General features: G+C 35.3%; 1 protein-coding gene across 6 annotated transcripts in view; it reads left to right on the top strand.

The window, feature by feature from the left end:
- Nucleotides 1–27,830, top strand: part of LOC131439035 (MOXD1 homolog 2-like) — a 234,757-nt gene that overhangs the window by 151,509 nt on the left and 55,418 nt on the right. For all 6 annotated transcript variants that reach the window (XM_058609537.1, XM_058609536.1, XM_058609535.1 and 3 more), the window contains 2 exons: nt 4,703–4,858; nt 23,894–24,172. In XM_058609537.1, the coding sequence (XP_058465520.1) occupies nt 4,703–4,858; nt 23,894–24,172 (435 nt within the window). The remainder of the gene's footprint in view (nt 1–4,702; nt 4,859–23,893; nt 24,173–27,830) is intronic.

The following is a 27,830-nucleotide window of genomic DNA, read 5'->3' as shown; positions in this document are numbered from 1 at the left end:
TGAACACAGATCAAACAATTTTAATTTTTTGCTCTTCGACAAGTACACTCAATTAAGGAAGTTAATCATATAACTTTTTCGGTCCCAACAGTGCAATAAGCCGTATTCACGTTTCACTGCGTTCGATGATCTGAATGAAATCACATCGATGGTGATGGAAATACCAGAGTACATTTTGAATGTGCTGCTAGAGGCACGTGAATGGTGGGGCCTTAGAAACGAAATCCCATTCGAACTTAAACTTTCCAACTACGACGATTTAGAGAAATAGATTCGACAATCCTGCTCAAAACGGCGCCCTTGTGTGCAATTCCAAACGGTTCGGGACCGGGCCGACGGTCCGTTACCTTACTCCTGATGGTTATGACTATGCAGACGACAACGATGATGCTATTGGAAGGTTTTCCGACGGAAGGAGAAATGAGGAAAGTTATTAACATACTCAAACCTTGATCACCGCTTGAAACCACCCATTGCCGCCTGTTTCCGTGAATTTTCAAGTGGATTCTAAACGAACTCCAATAAACTACTTCACTAGAACTAGGTGCAAGTATGTATTTACCCGAAAGGTGGTACGGGAGACGTAATTCGAATCAACTGCGGGAACAAATAAAGGCAGAAATAAGTGATAAAAGTTTTTGGATTTGTTCGTCATGTACGTTAAAAAAATAGCAAGTTTACAGCCTGCCATGACAATATAGTATTCTAGCAGATAGGTTCGCTCACATTGAAATGTATCATCTCATTGGCTGTAACACCCCCGATGAACAGTTAGAATCGAAACAGATCAAATGAGATGAGCAATAGAGTTTCTATAGTTGTATAGATAAAACCGTAAGTAGTAAAAAGCTATTTCGAGCAATCTTGCAGTTGTTGATGATGTTTGAAGCGAACTGGATTACTTCGGTAGATAGTGGACACCTTCAGGGAGAATGATACTGAAAAATGAATACGTATATTGGTTTCCACAGATAAGTTTATAAGTCCTTGTATCCGATATGCTAACATTCATCATAACTTGCCAACATGCCTATGTTTATCGAGACAGGAAGTTGTTCCAGTCTGCAGGCCAGAGGCAATGAACGATGATTTTAGTCCGTAGATTCCGGCCTGATGCTCCGGAAATATAAACATGCAGCAGCGGAAAAGATAAACATTATGATTTGGACAAACAAACCCAACCTCGATATAGAATTCTGGGATTTAATTCTCGGTTTTAGGTTAAATTTTGCATTCTCTGATAAGGATGTTTTACTGCCTCATGTATATGTTCGCTTGTATTAACTACTGTATTTTACAGATTTCCTGTGTTGATAAAACCAGGCTTCTCACAATACTCTAACGCTGATAGAAAAACCTATTTTAATCTACCTAGTGGTGTAATGATGCCTTTCTCATATTACTCATTACATCATAAATATAACCGTGAAATTGGCAAAAACAATTGTTTATTGAATAGAAATAGGATAATTTGTTCGGATCTAATCTCACAAACTCTATAAATCCTGTTTAACCTGTAGTTCCGGAACCGAAAGTAGTATCCACAACAAATTAAGGAATTCCATATGAAACTGTAAGACTTTTCTTTTGAACCTATAAGTTTGTGAAAATCGATTTGGCCATCTCCAAGAAAAGTGAGTGAGATCCTTTATTTTTAAATCACTATTTCCAGTTCTTCCGAAACCGGATCCAGATAAACGGAATAGCCGAAGTTGGTTCGTTTGCTACGAACAAATATGACCTACAAATTGGAACAGTTTGAACGTAGTTAAACTCATACTTACTATCTCATGCTCTATTTCGATTAAACCAATCAAACGAAATCTAACAAACCAAACGAACCTGCGTTTCTTTTACTTCTGCATATGTAAGTCAAACTAAACAGCATGAATCAGCAGCATAAAACATGTAGTAAGATTATTATTATAATTATAATAATAATTATTATTATTATCATTATTGACATCACTACACAACGTGTACGAAATAGAACAAAGCACGCCTTGTTCGTTTTGTGTTTTCTTCTTCTTTCGGTGTTGTACATATTGTCACTCTATATGGCGATTTGAAAACTTTGACACTCATCGCCCTGTAATTGCGGAGCCGGAAATCGGATCCAGATGAAATTTCACAGTAGCTTTAAAGACAGCATGAACTTTAATTCAAATCAAGATTTGTGAAAATCGGTTCAAGCATCGCAGAGAAATCGAAGTGAATTTAGTTATAGGAGTTTTTTTCTCCACTTTCGGTGCTCTCGGAACAGGAAAAGAGGGGACCAGTAGTGCCGAATTAAGTTTTCATGTCCACAAACTAACAAGCTCTGCAAACTAGAAGAATTTATCAGACAGTTTTATGGGATTTGTACCTGTTTTTAACCATCGTTCGTGGAAAAATACTAATAAAATGGGTAATTTTCCACTTATCACGCTTTAGTTCCGGAACCGGAAGTCGGATCCAGGTAAAATGTTCCACAAATTTTTAGGATATTATAAGACCTTTCATTTGAATCTTAGTTTGCGAAAATCGGTTTAGCTGTTTCAGAGATAATTGAGTGGAAACTTTTTCTCAAATTTTCACATATTACCATATAACTCCGGAACCGGAAGTCACATTCAAATGAAATTCAATAGCAAACTATGGGACCATAATACCTTTCATTTGAATTTTAGTTTGTGAAAATCGGTTCAGCTATCTCTGAAAAAAGTGAGTGCATATTTTTTTCACTTTTTTGGTACATATCATCCTATATCTCCGGAACCGGAAGTCGGATCGGAATGAAATTCAATAGCAGATTATGGGATTATGAGACCTTTCAGTTGAATCTTTGTTTGTAAAAATCGGATTAGCCATCTCTGAGAAAAGTGAGTGCATATTTTTGTTACATACACACACACATACACACATACACACACACACACGCGCGAACGGACACACACACACACAGACATTTGCTCAGTTCGTCGAGCTGAGTCGAATGGTATATGACATTCGGTCCTCCGGGCCTTGGTTAAAAAGTCGATTTTCACAGTGATTGCATAGCCTTTCTATATGAGAAAGGCAAAAACAGTTTCAATTCAAAGTCAAAGTAAAAGTCAACGAAGCATACCTGCCTGATTGAAGAATTTCACGGTTATTTGAATGTATTTGGTTTGATTTTTCTGTGTCATGTATAAAAACACGCTCCTGAAAACGTAATTTTTATACTTATTCGGTAGGATTATATGGGATTGTAAGACCTTTCATTTGAACATAAGCTTGTGAAAATTGGATGAGCGGTCTCTGAGAAAACTGAGAGCACTTTTTTAGTTCATTTGGAACATTTTTCCCCGTGACTCCGGAACTCACTCTGTTTCACTCTTAGGTTGCTGTCAGAGTGGAAGCGTCACGCGAAGCGTCTGGACGCGCGTGTGAGCTAGTTGCAGCTAGGTAGACCTTAGGTTCATGTCAGAGTTAGGGCGGAACGGGGACCGAAGCGAAATTTGATAACTTTACGTCATTGTGGAAATAGTCCATATAATAAAAAACTAGAATATTATAGTACGATTCATTAGCCCATTCCTTATTTGATGCTTTTCAAATACTAAATAAGCCCAAATACTACATTTTTCTAAGTTTGATGTTATTATATATAATTTATTATGAATCATATAATCATCCTTCGCCCATGTCTGCTGGTCTTTGTGTTCTGACACTACTCGTCATGATGCATCACATGAACAACCATGTTGCCCCAAAGGACTTTGTCAACACCACGGCCCCCCATATCGGACGTATTCAGATCTTTTCTGCACTTGTATCAACAATGCTCGCGTCGAATTCACTCCATCATTTCACAGCCTATAGAACCATGTCAGCAAAAGTGCTCACGGCAAAACAATCTTCCCACTAGGAGTAGACATAAATTTTGCTGCCCATTACTGCTTGAACAGCCACTTCAGAAAGAATTGAAGACCGAAGGGCTTGAAGGACGTCTGATGAGTTAACTCTGGATATGTAGTGGAATCTATGAAACAAAATAGTGATGACAAATTAATGCAATTATTTTCTCCATAAATAAGACCAGAATGAATCACTACTGTATAGTATACAAAACCGCACGGTAACAGATTTGAATATTGCACTGTTACTCAATCATCCACCAGTGCCAGTCGAACTTTCCATATTAAAACACGCGCTAAACTTTCGATAGTAAAGAATGATTTGTAATTTATTTGTATTGTGCTGATCTCCGTAGATCTGCGAACATCCAGCCGGCGGAGCCCTTCATTAATATAACTATTACTTCAGGTTTGTGCGTTCTCAATGAGTAACCTTATATTCGTGAGAAATATTATTCATTGTAGTCTAAACAGTATTTGCGCTCGGTTGTCTACATTTACTCGAAAGTATACAATCCGACAGGCTAACTAAAACAATAGACAACAAAAACAAAATTGTAAAACAAAGATATATAAAAAAGCAAAAGCTGACGCAATCGAAATCATTCCAAATTAACAAGAATAATAAAAAAATATTCTAGTACGTAACTCGAAATTCCATATTTTCCCTAATAATTTCAACTAACAAAAATATGCAGGAAATGGATAAAATAATTTACACGATTTTAGCGAGACATTTTCAATTATAACACTAGCACTGTCGATAGTAATTAAGAAATTAAGACCAGTGAATAATTTTGATTTTTTTTGTCGTTTATTTACAGGACAGACACATCCGAGCCGAAAGCGACGGCGATCCCGTTGTTGATTCATCTCAAGACTACACCGTATTATTAGGGTACGAAAATGTCACCCATACAGTGATACGATTCAAGCGTAACCTAGAAACCTGTGATAATAAGGATGATACGCCAATAACGGTAGGTATTCTGAGTTTAAGTTTATGAGTATAAATGAGTTAAGAATTTATGTGTACATGTATGTTTGCATGGGTGAATTTATCATCAGATCAAGGCATTACCAAAGGATGCGGGCGGATTTATAATAAATCCGAATTTGTTCATCATATGCATTTGATATTACTGCTGTTCCAAATACACGAGTTCATCATTCGGCTAAATCATGAAGAATTCCGCTGAATAAGCCTGACTTTATTTGTTAGAATGTTATATGTTTATTTGTTAAAAGGGTGCATCTTATCATGTCTTATATTATCGATAATTAGTGGGCTCGTGTAGATTTATGAAATAGTACGGAAAAATGTGGCAGAACGAAGTTTTAAATATTGAACAAATATACTCGATTGGATGTATGTTTATTTTTACTCAGCTTTAACCTATTTGGTCATTCATTGGGGGGAAAAGAGAGGGATAATGCAATATATTTTACAGAGTTTCAAATATATTGATTGTGTTTCTTACGCCCTCGGTTAATTGTCTTTCCACCCTCTGTCGAGGCTTGGCTGCTGGAGGTCGCACTGGGTTTACTACCCAAGTAACAAATTTTGTTACGCTAGCTTACTTGTGACTAGTTCGCAAATTTGAGAGATTGTTTCTAACATCTAACCACTTGCGTAACTCAAAAAGCGCAGCTTCTATTTGTGACTAGCAACATATTGGAGATCGGTTAAAAATAAATTGTTGCTACGTTGCAGTGCCATGATTAAATAACTTATCTTTCCATAACATAAAAATAAATTGATTTCAAACAAACTAGTTAAAACTTAGTCACCATGCTTTTTTTTCTTTTTAATCATAATCTGTGTATGAAGATATGAAAAAATAGAACCCTACTCCCTTCTCAAAATTGATTCATGTAATTTGAATTCTCATTATTTTAACTTTACATAAAGACTATTCCAGAAAGTATGGACGCAACCAAAAACCGCTGCCATTTCGCAATGGTTCAGAATCTGTCAATTTTTATGGCTGCATCCTGTTGTTTACACTCTTCTCTAACCACTTGTGCAGTTGTTTATTCGTTTTTATTAGTTTGGTTCGAAATGCGTGGACTTTCAGCAGAACAACGTCGAAAAATTGTGTACAAATGGTACACAGAACGCGGACTGTCACTGAGAAAGAAAGCAAAAATGGAAGGAGTAAGTGAAAAAGCCGTGCGAAATGCAATCGGGAATGTGGCCAAAAAAGTTGTTCTTCGTGCTAAAGAAGGTTTGAATCTTCGATCCTATAAGAAACAACCAAAACGTAGTCCGAAACAATAAGCATCGATCAGGCCGAGGGTTCGAAAGCTGTTATATACAATTCTTGCTGGAAATTTGAACTGCATAATCATGGACGACGAAACCTACGTGAAACTCGATTACAAATCCTTGCCGGGACCACAATATTATAAGTTGCGAGAAGCGTTTGTTCGCTACGAGTGGTGTGTACTATCGTTGATAGAAACAATGTTGGCACTGTGCGGACATTGATGACGTCGGAGAAAATCGCCCGTCGATGATAACGTGGTTGTTGACCTCGCTTTCTGAAAAGAGGAGTGAAAATGATCATATTCATTACAAGAAATTTAACAACTTATAAACTATTACAAGGAATCTGTTGTTAATAGATAATATAATTAAAATATGATTAGCTTACATTAGAACGAAAAATCTGTCATTTTTTTTACTCCCTCTGCTAATGTAAGATGCGGTTCGTCATTGTCGTTATACGATTTCTGATAGCCTCCAATCCGGTAAAGTATTGTTATCGCTGACTTGACGAGGTTTGCTAACACACACGCACGAATGCTGTTATTGCCTCAAACATTATCCTTACGGAACATAATTAATATGATAAATGTATCGGAATAGACAGGTGACATCGATCCAGGCAAATGACAAAGAAAACTGAACTATGACATGTCTGACGCAAAGCTTTCGGGCATCTTTCCAATCGACCAGCGAAGTAGCCGATAGTGGTCATCTGCCACTATTTGAGCTCCGTGTCTGCGCTGTGCAACTGGAGCTGCTATTGACACTGCAATCGAATTCTCTACATAAAACTTGTTTTAATGCACCTAGTGCTGTAATGCTGCCTTTGTCATATTATCCATTTTCTACTGTATATCATAGCGGAAATTTCTCGAAATACTACAATTTAAAAACGTTTAGAAAAGAATTTTATAAGATTTTTATTGCATAATGCTACTACATAGATATACTACATTTGAATTTAAATTAGTGAAAATCTATTCAATAATATGTGATAAAGTGGAGCGAGCTATGTTTCATCACATTTGATTACTATTTTGTTGGTACTCCCGGTACCGGAAGCTGGATACCGACATGGTTACAATCGCATCATTCTACCATACACTAATATGACCTACAAATGTTTGTAATATTCTCTATGACGATTTGAATTTTGGAAAAAAATGTACCGGTAGTCAGACTTGGATAAAATTCAGCCTATCATTAATAGGAATCGAAATGAAATATCAGCAATTTTGTATGGGTTCATGTGACCTTTCATTTGAAGTTTGTGAAAATCGGTTCAGCCATCTCCGAGAAAAGTGAGTGACAATATTTGTCACATACACACATACACACAGACATAACGTAACGTTCGCATTCACTCAAATCGTCTTTTCTGATGCTAATTCCACTGTCTGCAACATGCTTCAACAGATTCAGTTTTGAAAAAAAAATCAACAGCAGAAATTCTATTGACTTTCTTACATCCCGAGAAGCACCCTTCGAAATAGAAAAACATGGAAATCAGTTTGCCAAACATAAGGGATTTGTTCTGCGAAGGATTTGATACTTCTTACGGAAGCAAATATATTTTCCTGATTTAATTGCGATAAGACTCAGGCCAGTTGGAGTGGAGTACAATCGTAACGTTATGATTAGGTTTGTCTGAGCCGAACGCACATCTCCTCTTCGCCCATTTTCTATAATCTTGTTTTCTAATTGGAAATTGAATTACGGAATTTGGAGGTGACTGTCTGCCGTTCATCTTCGGGCAAAGTGGCATAGCTTTATTCCTTCGGAAGGCGTCATGTCCTGGCAACGAATGCATTTTTTCTCTCCATCATTATTGTTGGAATTTCAATTGTTATTTCGTTGCTGAATGAAAGGATGCGCAATTTATCTAATTTGAATATAAATTGAAATTATCATATGCACGAGGCCATCGTTGCTACTCAAACTGAGACAGTCATAGTAAAAGTGTGGACAGAAAAAAACATTTCCTTTGAAATGGCGCTAGATTCTATGGAAAACGCTTGTACTCATGTGGTATTTCCCGATAGTATCTCCCCGTATATTTGTAATTGAAAGTTGTACAAGCAATTCATATGAAATGGTTGGCTCATGCAGAGAATCAGACACTGAATTCACACATCTGTCGCGTCCACATACAAAAGCGCCACATATTGGTGGAAGCGAGTCATCGGTGTTTTTGGATTAATGTGTATTCAAGATTGCTGGAAATAATCCACTTCTTGAATTCCTTTATTGTGCACACCAAATCATATTTACGGATATCATTAAAATTTAACTGATAATCAAACAACTGGTTTTTTAGTAATCAGTTCAGTAGAAGTTTCATTTACTGAAAGATCGGTTGAGTTAATCCTTTCATAATTATAATTAGTTGTTTATCATTTATTACCGAAGTTCGGTGTAATTTACAAATACACTGGAACCTCACGTAACGCGCGAAGTGCGTAAATACAATTTCGAGTAAATTAAACAAAACATCGCGTTTTTTTTTCAAGTATTTCGCTTGAAAAAAGGGTTTTCCAATTCCATGCGATTTTAGTATAAATCTAATTACGTCCATACGGAAAAGCATCTAGGTCTATCTGAGTATATTTTGCGACTATAAAAGTTCGATATTCCAAAATCCAAAAATACTTGGAATATTATCCTTAGGGACTACACTGCAATTACTACAAAGGCTAATATCTATTTTTTGTTTGCTGTTCATATTTTTAGAGCTACACATTGCTTACTTGTTGATTCACAACTGTTTCAGGTATGTTCTTAATCATCCAAGAATTTCATTGAAAACAGGTCTTAAGATCTACACGAGCAATCAGCAGAATAAATGAATGAATTTTCAATGCTGTTCATAGTTGAGGAGCTACATACTGCTTTTTTTGTCTATTTCAATCTGTTCCAGGAATGTTGTCAGTCATCCAAGAACTTCAGTGAAACAAGATCTTAAGATCTGCACGAGCAATCCGAAGTTTATGTATAATTTTTCAATGCTGCTCATAGTCATGGAGCTAAATATTGATTACTTACTCTGTTTCAAAAATTTTTGTTCTGGAAAACTTGCTTATCATAAGGATATTACTGGAATTGGACGTTTCACGTACAATTTTCTTGGTTCAACACTGAATTTTCACTACCAGAAATAAAATAAGAAATTTGACAGATATGGTTTTCATGGAAGGAGTCAGTAATGCTTACTAAAGTTCTTTATTATTATCAATTGATTCACTGAAAATTGGTAAAAAAAAGTAATGACATTCCAAAATTTACAGAACGTTAACATTAACATTAACAGATTTTGGAAAGTTTTCTAAATTTTTTATAAACTCAGTTGCAAAATCCGGGATAACATTCAAAGCGTAGAAAACGTAACGTAAAATAAGAAAATAGTTATGTGCTCTTAGCACAAGCCGGCACCCAGACGGTAGCAAAACCCCTAGACGAATCAGATTCAATATTTTTTGTTAATGGTTATTTTTGTATTTAGACTTTCAAAATCATTTGTGAATGATAGAAGCATGAATGCGTAATCACAGTCAGATGATAAATTTAGTTTAAATTAAATATGACGCCAATGATAATCAGAAGACAAATGAAGGCAATCTAAACAAACAACAGAAGGTAAAAGTTTCGAAGACACATTAATTATTGAGAGAGTCAAAACCCAACTTTTCGAATTAGTTTCGAAGCATTGGGATGATCAAGACTACACCAAAATAAAACCAGCCTTTTGTATACAGTACTATTACTAAACTCAATTCTTTTATCAGTGGACGGGCATCTAAAAACGGCCGAGAAACTGTTTGGAATGGTGGTAGAGATAGAGGAGTACTTGGTCTAAGGTATCACATTACGCAATACACACATTAAAATCTTTTGATGTTTATTTATTCAAGTGATTATAAACTGAGAATTGAGCATATGAAAATTTTTTAATAGAACAAAATATTTTAATTAAATTAATCTCAATACACTGTATGTAACAAAAACGTAGTCTTCGGCAACAAGAAGAATTTTCCATTGAAAGTTTAACTTGCTCCAGTTGCAGAAAAAAAGAAGCTGTGTTACGTGAACGCAAATTACAAGAAGCTGCAATAATAAAGGCAAAGCAACAGTTAATTCGGCAACAATCAATCGAAAAAAAGCCGTGAACTTATGCAGTCGCTTGGTTCAAGCAGCAGTCAAATGGATGCGGAACTCGGTAATGCAAAATTAGTGGAAAATTGGCTGAAAGAGATTCCCTCTACAGATGAATCCCCTAAAAGCTCATTGAGTGGAAATGAACGTAGTTGTTTAGACAGTCTGCTGGTTTCCGAGGACATGCCAGAATCTGTAGATTAAACTACCGTACCGTCTTCAGACGCTGTCGTCTCAATCCCCGCAAATACTGAAAATCTTAATCGCTTTCAGCGGGCGTTAAGGACTATTCACACATTTCAGTGCCGTGACGGTTCAGTGAAAGTGCCTTCAGTGCGCCGTTAGTGTTCTTTATTTATTGGAACCCTTCCGTTCCGTTTCCGTGCTGTTTCCGTTCCGGTACAGCAAATGCAGTGACATACCGACTTCAGTGAAAATAAAAAAATATCGGTGACAACGAATTTGAGTTTGCCGGACGGACGCTACGCTGACGGCGAGCTGCACTGAAACAGTATGGTGCCGGATAGGTGTGAAGGCGCGCATAGAAAACGAATGAAATAATATCAGTATCCGTGTACGGTGTCGTGCCGGCACTGAACCGGACCGGTTATGTGTGAATAGTCCTTTATACGGCCATGTAGATGATACGGTGCGGAATCAGCTGCTACTTCCTGAATGTGTACCGCACGTCATCAAATCGTTGGAGAAAATATAAAGCAGACCGGAACTTCTAATTCGCACACTGTTGGAGAAAATTCATCGTCTTCAACCTCCGAAACATGAAAAGTTAGAAACACTGATGGATTTTGGGATAGCAGGTAGGAATTTCGTTGATTTTCACCTTAAAGCAGCCGGACAAGATGCGCATCTCACGAACCCGTCATTGATTCAGGAGTTGGTGGAGAAGTTACCGGGGCAACTAAAGCTATTTTGAAAAGCCAATTTCAAACAGTCACACTTACGACTTTTGACGAGTTTATGAATAAACTAGTGAACGCTGCCACGGAAGTAACTTGCGACTTGCCATGTTTCAGAAGCCCACCCAAAACTAAAAAACAAAAGGTGAAGGAGAAAGTTTTTGTACAAACGCATTCAATGGATTCATCGGCAAGTCGAGCCAGTAAACAGCAGCATGACAAAACGTGCGCGATGTGTAATCTTCAAGGACATCGAATAACAGAATGTCATCGGTTCAAATCTCTATGAGTACGCAAAAGAGTAAACGTTGTTCAGCAGAAAAGTCTATGTAAAACTTGTATTAACAATCACGGGAAATGGCCGTTTAAGTCCTGGAAAGGCTGCGAGGTAGAAGGTTGTCGGGAACGACATCACACACTTCTTCATCCTACGCCATCTGTGAACGTTTCGGCAAGTCATGTCGGTATGGGTGCGCAACAAATTCCACTGTTCCACATTATTCCAGTAGTCACGCAAGCAGTATTCACGTTTATCAATGAGCAAAGTCTTGACATTACATTCTTTTTATGGAATTTGACCTATCCGTTTCACAGACTTCGCAGTACTACGATCCTACTGACACTAAGAATCCTTCCAGGTCGGTGTTCGAACGTACAACAACTGACCTTTAAATTAGCATCCTATGCACTGAGCTGTCAACCCGAGCCCTAGTTTATCGATGAAGGATCTTCAATTACGTTACTAGAAGAATCAGTTGCTAGCCAATTAGGAATCGCAGGAAAACCAGAACCACTGACATTAAAGTGGAAACATGACGCGCGTCTAGATGAGCTCGCAACAGCTGAAAATGGAAATAACGAGTACACTGAGGTCTCTTTTCTAGCGAGGGATATGTACCGCGTATAAAAACCGCGTAACTTCGGAAATCCGCGTAACTTCAGAAATTCGCGTAAACAAAAGCGTAAAAAACCTCAAAACTAAAGCAAAAAATTTCGTTGATGCCAAATTGCTTTGAAATGCTTGATACGTCCAGATCTGGTGTAATCTCAAAAGAACTTTTTTGTAAAAATCTTCGGAAATCCGCGTAACTTCGGAAATCCGCATAGAAAAACAGCAAAATGGAAAAAAAAAATTTTTGACGCCAATTGTCTTAGAAATGCATGAAACGTCCAGATTAAATGTAATCCAAAAATCTGTTTTAAACCCCTAGTGGTGTAATGTACAGAATGAAACGATGGCCACCAACTAACATGACGTACAAACTCTACTAGTTTTTATTAAAATTTTGAAGATTTTATATGATTTTGTCATCGTACTCTAAACGACGATTTAAATTTTTGTTGTATCCCAAAAAATGTACAGTAATTTTTGGTAGAACCTTCCATTTGACCCTTAGAATGAGAGTTTCGAGTTCAGTTTAGAAAGATTTTTACGATTCTGCTTTCACCGGTTTAAGTGACTGTGGACAATATTTAACACAATATTTTCCTTATAACTCTGAAACCGGAAGTTTCAAGATGAAATTCGGGACCGTGAGACATTTCATTTGAATCTAAGTTTGTCGGAATCGGTTCAGTCATCTCCGAGTAAACCTAGTGAGATTATTTGACACATGCACTCACAGACATTGCTCTAGCTTGCTTACTAGTCGGTTTTTCAAGCATATTTTGTTTTTTTGCATAAATATCTGTTTATTGATCCTATTTTTGTGTATTACATCAACATTTTACAGTACAAGTGTTTTGACCCTTTGGCCTTTCATCTTTGTTGTTCATACGATTCGTTATTAATAATAGGTGTTTTAGTTACTCTTGTTTTACATACTAATGTTTACTCATAATATTTATTTCGGTTTTTCAAGCGATTGCATAACCTTTATATATGAGGAAGGCAAAACATTTTGCATAACATCACTGTGAAAACCGACTTTTGAGCCGAGGCCCGGAGAGCCGAGTGTCATATACCATTCGACTCACTTCGTCGAGTACGCAAAATTTGTGTGTGTGTGTGTGTGTGTGTGTGTGTGTGTGTGTGTGTGTGTATGTGTGTGTATGTGCGTATGTGTATATGTAACGTTTTTTTTTATGCACTAACTTTTCTCGGAGATAGCTGAACCGATTTTCATATACTTAGATTCAAATGAAAGGTCCGATTTCCGGTTCCGGAGTTTGTGGGTAAAATGTGCAAACAAACGAAAATATGTGTTCTAACTTTTGTCATAGATGGCGCGACTGATTTTCACAAACTTAGATTCAAATATAAGGTCTTTTGGTCCCATATGTAATTTCTGGGTTTCATCTGAATCCGACTTCCGAATCCAGAAATATAGGTAAAGTGTGCCAAAAAGGGCGAAAAACCGTAAAAACTTTTCTAAATTGACCTCAAATCTTTTCCAATTGATAGTTAGTATACGGTCAAACAAATCGATTTCGGCTATTCTTAAAGAATCGAACAAAATTATATTAAAGAATACCACAGTTTTATCTATGATAGTATGATTGGTATGAAAAAGGCAACATTACACCACTAGGTGGATTAAAACACGTTTTTTGTGTAAAAATCGGTGAGAACACGTAACTTCAAAAATCGGTGTAGAAAAAAAAAACGCAAAATGGAAGAAATTTTTTGATGCCAAATGTCCTAGAAATGCATGAAACGTCGAGATCTGGAGTAATCTGAACATTTTTTTTTTAATTGAAAATTTTTTACATGTCAATAAGTTGACTCAAAAATTTCGGGAAACACCAGATCTCGACATTTCATGTATTTCTAAGATAAAACAAGAAAACCGCATAACTTCGGAAATCCGCGTAAAAAAGACCTCAGTGCCAACAAAACGAATGACGGCGAAGATCATTTCAAGCTCGTGCAGTTAGTGGTTTGGGTTTTTCGTCACAATCAATGTGCTACCAAGAGTTGTCACAACAGTTGGGGACTTCCAATGGAGGATTATGAAGTAGTACAGTCAAAATTACTCATCGGATTAGACAATCTGAGCTTAACGGTTGATTTTTGCGATAGTTAATTTTACTAATTTCTTTTTGATTCATCGAATATGGTTTTTGATTTGCATATATTCAAGTAGTTGAAAAATATGTTGTTTTGAATGCTGGCAAATGTCGGAGACAGTTGAAGGCAAAACAATAATCGCAATGCAAAATCAACAACTTTTTTAGTTGAAATCTGTTCGCGTCGCTTCAAAATGTCAATGAAAACAACATCGTTTGGTGAGATTGTGTTCATTTGATTTGAGAAATTTATGATTACATAACAAGTGTTTATCTAACAGCGGTGTTGTGATAAAGTAAACCTTGTTTAAGATTAAAAAGATTTGGTGACAAATTAGAAAATGTTAATAAATGATCATCTCGTAATCTTTCAGGTATGCGCAAAAATTTTATGCTTCAAATTCGATCATTGATTTATTTCCAGCAGACTGTTTGACTTCCAGCTGTTTGATACCGATGATGATATTCATGCATTAGCAATAAAACGCTTTTTGACATGAATTTAATTTATAAAAGTAACAGGAGCGAAGGATTTCAAACACACAGAACGCGCTGCGATTGAATGGCGCGTTTGAATTGCCGTCACAAAATTTCAATTCCCAGCGGTTGATGCAACCAAGCTCATATAAATTGACTGAAATTATCAGTGTATAACTTTAGTTCAACCGTTTGAAAACATCATCTTTCAATACTCATTTTAGGTAAATTTAATAATTTCGCTTATTTACTCGCCCCTCCGGGAACTTTTGCTGATTAAAAACGTTTTTCTACATCAATCATTTCCGATCGAATCAGAAGTATCTTTTTAGAATTTAGATCTTTACTGATCTCGACTTGACATGATCATGATCATACAAAAATCAAAATCACTTAGAGATCAGATCAGTTCTGATTTCGTAATGACAATTTATTCCTTGGTTAAGATCATTTGAAATCAGCAGTGATCGGTGGTTTTTCCCAGCCCTAATGATATTACATCTATATATATATATATATATATATATATATATATATATATATATATATATATATATATATATATATATATATATATATATATATATATATATATATATATATATATATATATATATATATATATATATATATATATATATATATATATATATATATATATATATATATATATATATATATATATATATATATATATATATATAAAAATTCAGAGATCATTCTTTGTAATCGCATCACGTAAGAACGGATGGACGGATTGAGATGCTTTTTTTTGTTTGATCAGTTTTTACCCCCACCGGGTTCGTACATCAAAAAAATTAGGAAAACTTACCGGAAAAGTGGGAAAAACCAATAAAGTTATTTTGTATGGACAATGGAATTTTCCACTGAAAAAGTCGCCAATGATTGCTAGATTTACGATTGATGTTTGGCGCGCAACGAGTTGCATAAGTGCTTGGTCGTGGAAGGAAAGAATACAAGATCGTTGAAAAAATTGTTTGGCGCGCAACGAGATATTTAGTGTTGAGATTTCACATGCATACTTGATGGATGTGATTCGTCATTTCGAACCACGTGCTCAAATGGATATCAAAATTATTGCTTACTAATGTCGTTTTCGCTTGAAAAATCTGAAACTGACCCAAGGTAGTTTCATCAAACAAACACTTTTCACGAAACTGTGTCGATTTCGCACTTAGCAACGGGGGTTTGAGTAAAACTGATTTAAAAACCAGGTTCGAAACTGACTCGATTTTCAGTTCAGCAACGTTGAAACTAGGTTCGAAACTGACTTCAAACAAACGGTTTGACAGCAGTTAGAGTGGAAGCTGGGTTAGGTTTGGCATCAAGCGAAAACGACATGAATGACTCAATGACTGTTCTAGAAAACCGTTGTAGGCAGGAGAAGAAGTTTGGATATCATTTACCAGTTGATGAATTGTGTTCAATGGAGTCAGATGAATAGTATTGGTCATTGCGGGGTCAAGATTAACAAATCAGAAATTTTTTTAATGAATCAATGTGAAGATTGCGCTGTAGAAGCGCTAAGGTCAAACTAAGAGATTTTCCTTGCATTTTTCTTTCTAATGAATTAGATTAGACTAAGCGCACACAGTAAGTGGTTTTTAGATATCAATGTTCAAGATAATTACCATAATGAATTGAGACTGTTATTTCATGTTGCATATTCTGTGAAGAATGTTCAAATTACAATTTAAGCGTCGTCTCCAAGCAATCAAAAGTTCCAGAGTACCTGAAAATGTCCATTTTATTAGACCTCTAAAATACGGGTGGTACTTTTTGATAACTTGAACGGATGTGGGTACAGTTTTACTAACTTTCAAACAGCTGGACATTCGGTAATCTGTTCAGTAAAAGTTTTATTTGCTGAATGATCGGTACAGTTCCACTGAACTTCGATCTGTCATAATTCTAATGACTTCATCATCATTCAATACCTACGTTCGGCGTATTAAGTATTACAATTTTTTGGTGAATTGTACTAGAGATCTGGGAAAGGAAGGAGCAATTTGGTTTACAAAACATATTTTCATCCGAATAATTAATTTATTTGCATGTGATGAATGAATTGAATTACATTTGCTCTCCAGAAATAATTTATTCAAATAAAATGATCAATTATTTTCGGATGCAATTCAGTAGAATGTCTGTGTGTGTATATAACGTTTTTTTGCACTAACTTTTCTCGGAGATGGCTGAACCGATTTTCACAAACTTAGATTCAAATGAAATTACTTGAGGTTCTATAAAAAATTCCTGAATATTATTTGGATCCGACTTCCGGTTCGGGAGTTATGGGATAAAATGTTCAAAAATAAGAAAATATATGTTCTAACTTTTCTCATAGATGGCGCGACCGATTTTCACAAACTTAGATTCAAATGAAAGGTCCTGTGGTCCCATACGTAATTCCTGAATTTCATGCGGATCCGACTTCCGGGTCCGGAAATATAGGCTAAAGTGGGTTAAAAATAGTATACCATCACTGAAAATGGGGAGAAATTTAAAAAAAATTTCTAAATCGACCTCAAATGTTTTCCAATTGATAATTTTTATCAGTAGACAAACCGATTTCGGTTATTCTCTTAAGAATCGCAGAAAATTATTTTGAAGAATACCACAGTATTATATATGATAGTATGATTTATATGAGAAAGGCATCATTACACCCCTAGGTGGATTAAAACAGGTTTTTTTTTCTCTACGAATCTAGAAATTTTCGCATCTTTACGTCCGAAAATTATGTTATTTGACAGATCTTTATTTCTGCTGAATGTATAGTGATGATTACCGAAATTCTTCGTTATTTTTTATTAATTTTCCGATTATTGGTAAAACTTTCACTGAGTTCGTCAAGAGAAATGACATTTCAGAGTTCACAGAACGTCTCAGTAAATAATAAATAATCGTAACTTTTACATAGGATTTTCCGATATTCAGTAGTTCTTTGACAGATGACCGTAAATTGAATAAATTTTTCGTAACTTTCAGTAAAAATAATATTTTATAGATCGTTGCCGGAAAAATTATTACCGAACACAAAAATAGATTTTTTTTGTGTATATGAAACTGCTTCGAAGTTGGTTCTGTCGAGTGAACATTTACGTATCAGTAATTCCTTAACACGGACTGTTCAGAATAGAAATCTGTGTATTTGTTCAGTTTTCGCTTAACAGAGGTATTACATATTTTCACATTAATCTTTGGTGGTATTTCTTTTTTTTTTTTTTTGAGCTAAAGCGAGTGTGTGTGTCGAATTCCGTTGGTTGTAGGTTAAGTAATCAGAAAAATAATGAAGAGAAACGTTGACCACTTAGTCTTTTGACAATTCTTCTGACGAGACGAAGTTCGACGGGTCAGCTAGTGTAAATATAAAATACTTTTTATATTTTAACAACGATATTTACTTCATGAATCTCAACATACCGAACTTATTTCAAATAGATCATGACTTATATCAGTAAGCATATTTTTATTATTATGATTCAATTATGATTCAACTATTTGCAATGTCTAAAACAAATAAAACCGATTTATTTTTCAACTAACAGAATTGTATGCTATCTATATTGTATACAACATTTTCAATCCGGTAGAAGATGCTACAAGAACTCGAGTTTCTCAATGCATGAACCGTGAGAGAATTTTGCTACATATCTTCGCTCTACTTCGATTCAACTATTTGCAATGTCTAAAACAAATAAAACCGATTTATTTTTCAACTAACAGAATTGTATGCTATCTATATTGTATACAACATTTTCAATCCGGTAGAAGATGCTACAAGAACTCGAGTTTCTCAATGCATGAACCGTGAGAGAATTTTGCTACATTTCTTCGCTCTACTTCAACTCTGAGTATTTCACGCTTAAAAGTTTACAGTCTGATAATGATCGTCGCTGTGTGGAATTTTCCAAGAGAGAATCGCAAGTTGACAATTATCGCAGAAAATCGAATCGATGATTCAACTTCATGATTCTCATACTAGGTTGCAATATTTCAAAACCCTTGTGTGGGACATTCACAAACATTTTCATAGACACAACTTATAAAAAGGTTATATGCACATAGCTAGAATAAGCGGCAATAGTAAAATGATTCCATCGCAATTATCAACTGTAAAACTATAGAATCGGATCGCGAAACGAGAATAAGCGACCATTTGTTGCTTCAGATAGGATCCCCACAGCAGCGTTCTAACCTTTGATTCTCAGAAATGTCATCGAGAGAAATTCGCTCTCGCACTGGTGTCGATTCTATTTTAAATGAGCCATGCCGGGTTTTTGTTGTTGCGATGATATCCGTCTCTCTTTGATGGCACTGATTCAATCGTGTGAAGAGTTGCCAGTGAGCGTTCTTTGATACGATAAAAGCCTTCCAGCCATGCCAGCAGACCGTGAAGAGACACTCCGTAGCAGCTGGAATTTAGCTCGGCATTTGTGCGACGAGTTTTGGAAGTTCTGGGTGAAGGAATACTTGCTGGTGACTACGCGTCGATGTAATTGGTTCGACAAAGTAAAGGGTATTGCAGTAAGAGCCTTGCTTGTGGTCATGAGCGGAACGGCAAGAAACCAGTGGGTGCGTAGGTGTTTAATTAATATTATTCCCGGACAGGATGGCCGTGTTCGTCAAGTTTGACTTCTAACGCCTACAGTCGTGCTCAAGCGAGCGGTAGTGAACTTGGCGGTATTTCACGTCCTGAAGGAAGGTAAATCCGAATATGCATCTTCGAAAGAGAACCATCACCAGGGTTTACGGGCGGGGGATTGTGACGGTTGACCCTCCGTTACATCGTCGCTTGGTGAAGGTAACAATTTAAGGGAACACGTCCAGCCGTCAGTGATGGTAAAGCTGGCAACGCTGAGTCAGCGAACCGTGTAAAAATTTAAGATCAAAAAAGATAAACTAGGAAGTAAAGTATCTTGATTATAAAATTATTATATCATAAGTAAATTGAATCTAATGATATAAACATTCTTACAATACTACCTGTTGTCGCTCATGGTTTTAAATGATTTATTGTAACCGGTAACAGGTATAAGCAAGTGATCGTCGATAAGACCCGTTCATTGATCCAATTGTAAGTAAACTAAATGAAAATTATTACAACCGTACCTAAAATAAATATAATTGCAGTTAAGACATTTCGATTTAAAAACGTGTTTGCTGTCAAAGTTGGTGTTATCACCACCCACACACACACGGAACGCCCGAAATTGGCTCTGCGCCTAATTCGCATTTCTGTTTCTGGATTAGTTAATTTTAAAAATAAAATTGACAAATCAACCAATAGATTAGTTGAAATTCAGAATTTAGTTTTGCTGAAAAAAATCTTGTTTCCAGTGAATATGTTTAGTTGGCAAAAATCATAGACACAAACAAGCACAATTTCAATTGAACACGAAATTCTCGTTGGTAACTAATTCTGTAGTTGAAATCAAAAAAATTTACGCTGTTTAATTGTCACCATCGCAGTTGAATGACAGCACAAATAAAATAGAAATGGATTTGGTTTAATTAACAAGTTTATTAGATAAAAACTCATGAGAAGTGTCAAAGTAGAACCATTTAGTAAAAAAAGAATAACAGGATTGTCCTGTAGAATTTGCTCTAAAATTGTTTGGATATTTTTATATGTGCTATGGTATATACTTTTTTGAAATTCTGAATGATTGGTATGTGATGTTATGGTATGATATGGTGGTAAACTCAGTGAGCGTTTTATGCAGAACTTGTAGACAATTGAAGCGATTGTGAAAAGATATTTTTTACACATTTAGTAAGTATTTTTTCTGCATAACTGGCATCTCTGCATAAAAGCCTTTTCAGAAGGGTTGTGAGCAGCAACTTGATAATAAGTAATTAATTTCATAACTCTGAACTATGAAAAGTGCACAAACTAGGTAAATTATTGACATAGTTTAACTAAGTCATAGGTTGATAGGTAGGTAGATTGATCTGTTGTTTGTCAGTGAATTTCATTAAATTGTACACAAGTTTCTACTAATTTTCGGAGTAATGAAAAAGTACTTATTCTAAGGTTCATCCAGTTTACCGTGTAGACCTATGCTACACGGAACCGCAAAACAACCTAATTTCAAGTACATTCCACCTAATTTGGGGGTTCCGTTCAATAACCTAATTTTTGGTAAAGTGGCTCTAGGTAGTTTCCGTAAGGCGCGTGCAAAAAAATAATTAAAGATTAGTTATGTCTACTCAATGGTAAGTTATATTTACTTTACAGTTGAGTCGTATTGACTCAATTTTAAATTGATACGGTTTACTTAATTTTGGTTTATTGAACGAAACTCTCGCAGTTGGGTGGTTTTGCCCTTTGTATTTTGACAACCATGGAAGTAGCGAAGAAAAGATTCAAAAATAACTAAAAATTAAGTAAAAAGAAGTCAAATAATAGATAGTTTTTATTTTCCGTGTAGAATAATTTTTACTAAACTGATGAGTGGTATTTCAAATATTTCTCATCGTAAGCATTATGAAAATAATTAATACTTACCTTCGATAAACTCAAACTTTATATCAAAAATGAAATGTTTTAAAATTTTACCACGTTATTTGATTTCCTACAATGTATGGCACTGTAATAGTGCATTCGTATATAGTGATCAAACGTTTACGATAACTATTTTTTATGTTTACCACGTAGAGTGCTTGTATACACGAAGTAAATAATATATTAAAACAAACATACTTGTTGTAATTCGGAAAAATATATAATGAGAAAATCCGCAATATTTAAAAATGAGTATTGTTATATTTAGAGTCGATTATTAGTTCAAATCAAATAATTTTTTGTTGGATTCAAATACGACTTTTGTTACATTTAATATTTTCCAATAGTTGAAATCAATAAAAATAACACGAAAGTTAACACACATCGTTGTTAAAATCAATTGTCAGAATCAACTGAAATAAAAAAAAATTATTGAATTTAGCAATGTTTTCTACTGGGTTCAAAATTTCATATTGGTTGAATATAATTTTATTTCTGTTGATTCAACTAACAAATTAGTTGAATTAAAATGGTATGTGTCTTCGCTATTAAATGACAACACGTTTAGTTGGCGAATTCAACTAAAAAATCAGCTATTTCAACTAATATTTTAGCATTTTTTAGGGGATCGTGAATAAAAAAATCCAAATTAGCAAAAGTAAGATTTTTTTAATTGTTTCAAAAAATAACCAACTAAAATCAGGAAATCAACTACTTTTTTCGCCAAAAAGCTAATTTCGATCGTTCCGTGCAAGGAGAATAAACTGGGTATGTTGAACCAACAATAATCATATATAATGTTTGATAGTATGTGTGAAACGGTTCAACACTAAATAAATATGACAATCACTCATATTTTATTTAAATTCAGTAAACCACTACTGCTTATTAAGTCATTTTTTCACTTGCGCAGTATTTTTTCCTTAAAACACTGTTATCAACAAACAAAGTTTTGTCAATATTCATACCTTAGCCCATTCATGTTCAAGTCCCTTATATTTGAAGTAATAAATAGTAATTTACTCCTGCTTGCTATTTTGACAAAAAAATAATTTTCGATCGAGATGGAATAAACTAAATTTATTTCCAAAACCTGTTGTACTTCTAACACTGTCCTTCCGGTTTTTTTCAGTTCCCAGAGTCACACTCAAAGTAGATACGGTATAATATTGTTGAATATCTTTCACTTTGGGCTGGCTTTCAATGCTATCGAATAGTCGGAAAGACCATTCTTATTTTGAGAGTTTAAATGTACGTACATCATAGAATAACATTAGTTTAGCAAAGTTATATTTTGCTTACGTCAAACCGATCCAGAGAAACACCAACCTTTGTTTACCTAGATTATATGTGGAACAGATTGTATTTAAGCCCCAATTAAAAAGACCAATTTATAAACAGCTTTAGCTAACTTCAGCTCCGAATATTGTTAAAAAATCATTAAAATAATTTAATTTATTTGAAACACCAAGATTTGACTTTGCTGATAACATAATCTATATATAGAGGAAATTATGCTGAACTCATCCCATGCTTCTTAATACTTCACAAACAATACTTTCAACGAGGGGTGGTGACTCAACACCGGCTGAGGTCGCGTGGTTAAATCCACGTTCGATATTAAATTTCACTCACAAACGATAATTGATTACCCATGAATTGGAACAGATAAAATTTCATGCTCTATAATTCCATGATTTCTCTAAAGGAGGACTCGTGCAAGCACACATGCACGATTCCCACATAAACAAGCACAGTGATGCTAGCGAGAGGTTTAAAATCGTATAAATATATTTGCCTTGCTCAAACGGAAAGAATATACAATCACTTGAAATTGCTAGTAGTAAAACTTGGCCCGTGCGTACCGAATGTCTTGGAGATTTCAAATAAGTTCATCAACCTCAAATAATGTCACTCGTTTATAGGGCACTGGCCTTACAAACCAATTGCCGTATGTTCAAGTCCCTACCAGGAAGGATTCTTAGTGTCAGTAGGATCGTAGTACTAGCCAAGCAATTATTCTGTACGCTAAGAATCGGCTGCGAGGTCTGTTGGAACAGTAAGGCCAAATTCCACAAAAGAAGTTTAATGACAGGACTTTGCTTTTTTTCTCCGAAATAGCCTCGCTTATTTCCTCAAAATAAGATTCAAATGAAAGATGTTTGGTTCTCATAACTTCTCATGAATGTCGACTCAAGGAAACGCACAAAATTTATTCTGTTCTCAGATCTATTCTATTTGATCCCTGAACAAACTTACTCACATGTACAAGAATCACAGTAATAATAAACATGACATTATTACACTACTAGGTGAATTAAAAGCTTTTTTTATTTGCGCTATCCAATACCAACTGTTTTTGCTTCCCCGGTATGACCACACAGCTTCCGGTTAGTATCGGTGGTGCGATTTTGCACATAAAATTATATCCGTCTAGGTCTGAGGAGAGTGCGAGGCTTAAAACGATTTAATGCACGTTTATGTTTGAATTTTGTTTCATTCGGATCTCAGTAGTAATTATTAATGCTCACAACTTTCCTGATCAACAGGGACCATCGTATTTATTCAAACTGATCTATTATAAATTATAAAACATACAAACTAATCGGATTTCGACACTTGTGAACTTAATCATTGAATTATTTTTTTTTAATTTCAGAACGATACAATGCGGGTGATATTCATGTACTCGAAACAAAAGCCTATAAAAGGATCAACACTTCCCGGAACTCTGCCTGCTCCGCTGGAGGCATTCAGGGGCTCTCGATCTGTTTTCCTAACGCAACGTACCAATCAGCATCCATTGCCGAATCCATCAAGTATCAGCATCTTGGAATTGCGAAACGAAGACGTCGAACTACCAGAAAGTGACGAAAGTTTGTATTGGTGCAAAATTTTCAAACTGGATGATTTTCATGAGAAGCATCATCTTGTGAGGGTGAGTTCATCGAATAGCTCGTATATTTTATTTTGTCCACTGAGTATCAAGCATAAACATTTTTTTTTGCTGACAGCTGTTAAACATTTAAAATGCATTAAAACTTTTCCCTTTGGTTGGTGGTGGCTGTGGCTGTCACAATCCTAAAGGGATTGTTAACAACGTCAGCGTCGTACTCCAATGCACTGCTATATGCTAGCAGAAGTTCCTTCAAAGCACGAGATCGTGCGAAAATAAATAACTAAGGAAGTGGAATCGAGGACGATAACGTGTTGGTCACATTTTAACTTCAGTACGGTCACGAAAAATAGCCAACAGTTTCCGTTATTCGGGACTCAATTTCTATGAATCAAGAGAGACATTACCAGACAGATGACATTTGTAGGGAGAGGTAACCCACAGTTTCGTCCTATCTGCGGGAATGTGAGCACTTAGTTGATTTTTAAGCTTCAACAATTGTGACAAGCACAAGAATGTCACGAATGTCACGACCAAAGTTTCAATTATCGAACTTGCTTCAGTATCCCGACTGAAATAATTCTTGTGTTGACTAATACAGAGAGCGAATTGATTTAATTGAAGATTGAATCGATTTTTGTCGGAATTTGCTTATAATATTATGTGACATTACATCTAATGGTTCTATATTTGTGAGTCTGTGAAACTCAATCCTTTGAAGCGTTTTTGCCTAGTTTTTTCTAAAGTTAAATTAAAGTTCCATTTTCATAAATTTAGCGTTGTTTTTTAGGCTTTCTAAGGATTCATTTTTAAAATAAAAACTTGTTTCAATGCACTCCATCATTTCATGTGGTCTTTCTCATGTTACTCATACTCACATAAAAATTACTATATACGAGTTTCGCGCCAAATTGTATTGGCGACACTCTCTTGAATTTTAATGAAACTATCTGGCCATGTTAAATTTGTCACAGAAAGCCACTTTGCATATTTGGTTTCCCAAAATTGATCTATACTGTCTTTTGAAAATAAAAATCAAAATAAAAAAATATTATGTAACTGAATTTCCGTGTTGAGCATTACGACGTTTCTAATCGTCAACAGTTTCATTGGTGCTAAGTATCAGTTTTCCTCATCCAACAATCCCCCCACGCTCACTTGCAAATGGTTTTTTGCTTGCCGGGTGAGAAAAGTTAACATGGTGGTTACATAGCAACCCAATCGCTCACCGGTGAATCAAATGCAGTGAACACCCACACAAGCGAACACGTATTTGGCACACAGCACCGCACTACATGTTGAATGTTAAATGTGGCAAATCCATCAACAAGTTACTGAGATACTAGCGCTTCAAGTTAAATTCAAAAAATCTCAATACTCAAGCGAACGCGGTGTGCAGCAGATGGAAGAAAATTATACATCACAAACGGTAAGCATCCAGCGAACGACAAGCCACCTGCTTTGTTGGCGGCTTGCTGTCGATTAAAGTTAAAATTGTAAGATGGCATATATTTAAAGATTCCCTTTTGCGCGCACGTACATGCGATGCCGAAGGAAACGATACTTTTTCTTGCATGAGTTAAATACTCCCAATACCGAACGAAACAGATCTGCTACTATATGAAATTCTAGATGCAGACCAACGATCGAAACCATCGGCCGTACACGAACAATCAATAGGATGACATCATTTGCCCTGCTGTGATTGGTTAGTGAGAACAGAGGTCGATTCTAACCAATTTGTCAACAGTATTTTTCATTAGTACGATTGAAATACTGAAACGACGTTGCCATACATGTTTAAGATAAATGTTTCTGAATCGATTGGTAGTTAAATTATATAAATCCATCCACAGATCACTGAATTATTAACGCTCAAAATTATGAGAAAAAAAACTTACGCGACTTGTTTTCTAATTTTTAATTGACATCCGGCCACGTATAGTGTAGAGTGAGACATTTTTAATGCTGAAGACTTTTGGATCATTGGTATTCTTAAATTATTTTTAGATTGCGGATTACTCGACCTGGACGCAGCGTATTTCGAACGTGACTGTATCTAAAAATCAACCAAATCTTACATCGAAATAAAACTATGTCTGAAGTCCTTTAAAAGTATTTATTTTTAAATAGACCTTTCTTACATAAATGCAACGACTTAAGAATCCACGAAGCTCAATTCCACGATTCCATCCCTACTTCACGTATCGTCTTCCAAGACTTTTAGTTAATGTGAAAAAAAAGTGAAATGGAAAAAAGGCGGGTGGGTGATATCAGAGACATAATCGAATCGACGTGAATACGAACAACATTAGACGAACAAGATTAGAACTCTTGCTAACGACAAATGCAGATCAAATTGGGACTTAACAAATTTCATACTAAAATTTAATTAATGATAATAATAATAATAATAATAATAATAATAATAATAATAATAATAATAATAATAATAATGATAATATTAATAATAATAATAATAATAATAATAATAATAATAATAATAATAATAATAATAATAATAATAATAATAATAATAATAATAATAATAATAACAATAATAATTTCAAACTATCAGTAGAAAATAGTTAGATTTTATCGATTTGTTGATTCTTTTCGGTGAAAATTAAGAAAACATTCATTTTTGCCTTTCTCATATAGAAAGGTTATGCAATCACTGTGAAAACCGACTTTTGAACCGAGGCCCGGAGGGCCGAGTGTCATATACCATTCGACTCAGTTCGTCGAGTACACAAAATGTCTATCTCTCTCTATCTCTCTCTCTCTCTCTCTCTCTCTCTCTGTGAGTGTGTGTGTGTATGTGTATGTGTGTGTATGTACGTATGTGTGTATGTAGCGTTTTTTGCACTAACATTTCTCGGAGATGGCTGAACCGATTTTCACAAACTAAGATTCAAATAAATGGTCTTGAGGTCCTATAACAAATTCCTGAATATTATTTGGATCCGACTTCCGGTTCGGGAGTTATAGGGTAAAATGGGCAAAAAAAAGAAAATATGTGTTCTAACTTTTCTCATAGATGGCGCGACCGATTTCCACAAACTTAGGTTAGAATGAAAGGTCCTGTGGTCCCATACGTAATTCCTAAATTTCATGCGGATCCGACTTCCGGATCCGGAAATATAAGGTAAAGTGGGTTAAAAATTGTTTATCATCACTTAAAATGGGGAAAAACCTTATAAAAATGTCTAAGTCGACCTCAAATCTTTTCCAATTGATAGTTTTTATCAGTAGACAATCAAACAAACCGATTTCGGTTATTCTTTTAAGAATCGAAAAAAATTATTTTGAAGAATACCACAGTATTATATATGATAGTATGATTGATATGAGAAAGGCATCATTACACCACTAGGTGGATTAAAACAGGTTTTTACTTTTTGTACAGCATAACGTTTCGGCTTACTGTTTTTCAGCCATCGTCGGACGCCTACAATATATATTCATCGTCAATATTTACATACAATTTACAAATATCTTTGAATACATCACAAATAAACATTTCATTAACAATCACAAAACCATCCAATCAACTCACATTTAACAAAAAATTCACTCTGCTCATTTATTCTATCACTCACTCCATCATTGCCGACGGTATTTCTGGTTTCCAGCGACTGGCACCATTAAAGAAGGTGACAAGCGATTATAAATACACTCTCCTACTCAATGCTTGGAA

The sequence above is a fragment of the Malaya genurostris genome, chromosome 3, assembly GCF_030247185.1.
Source record: "Malaya genurostris strain Urasoe2022 chromosome 3, Malgen_1.1, whole genome shotgun sequence".
Classification (NCBI taxonomy): Eukaryota; Metazoa; Arthropoda; class Insecta; order Diptera; family Culicidae; genus Malaya; species Malaya genurostris.
This window is presented reverse-complemented; position numbering and strand designations above follow the sequence as displayed.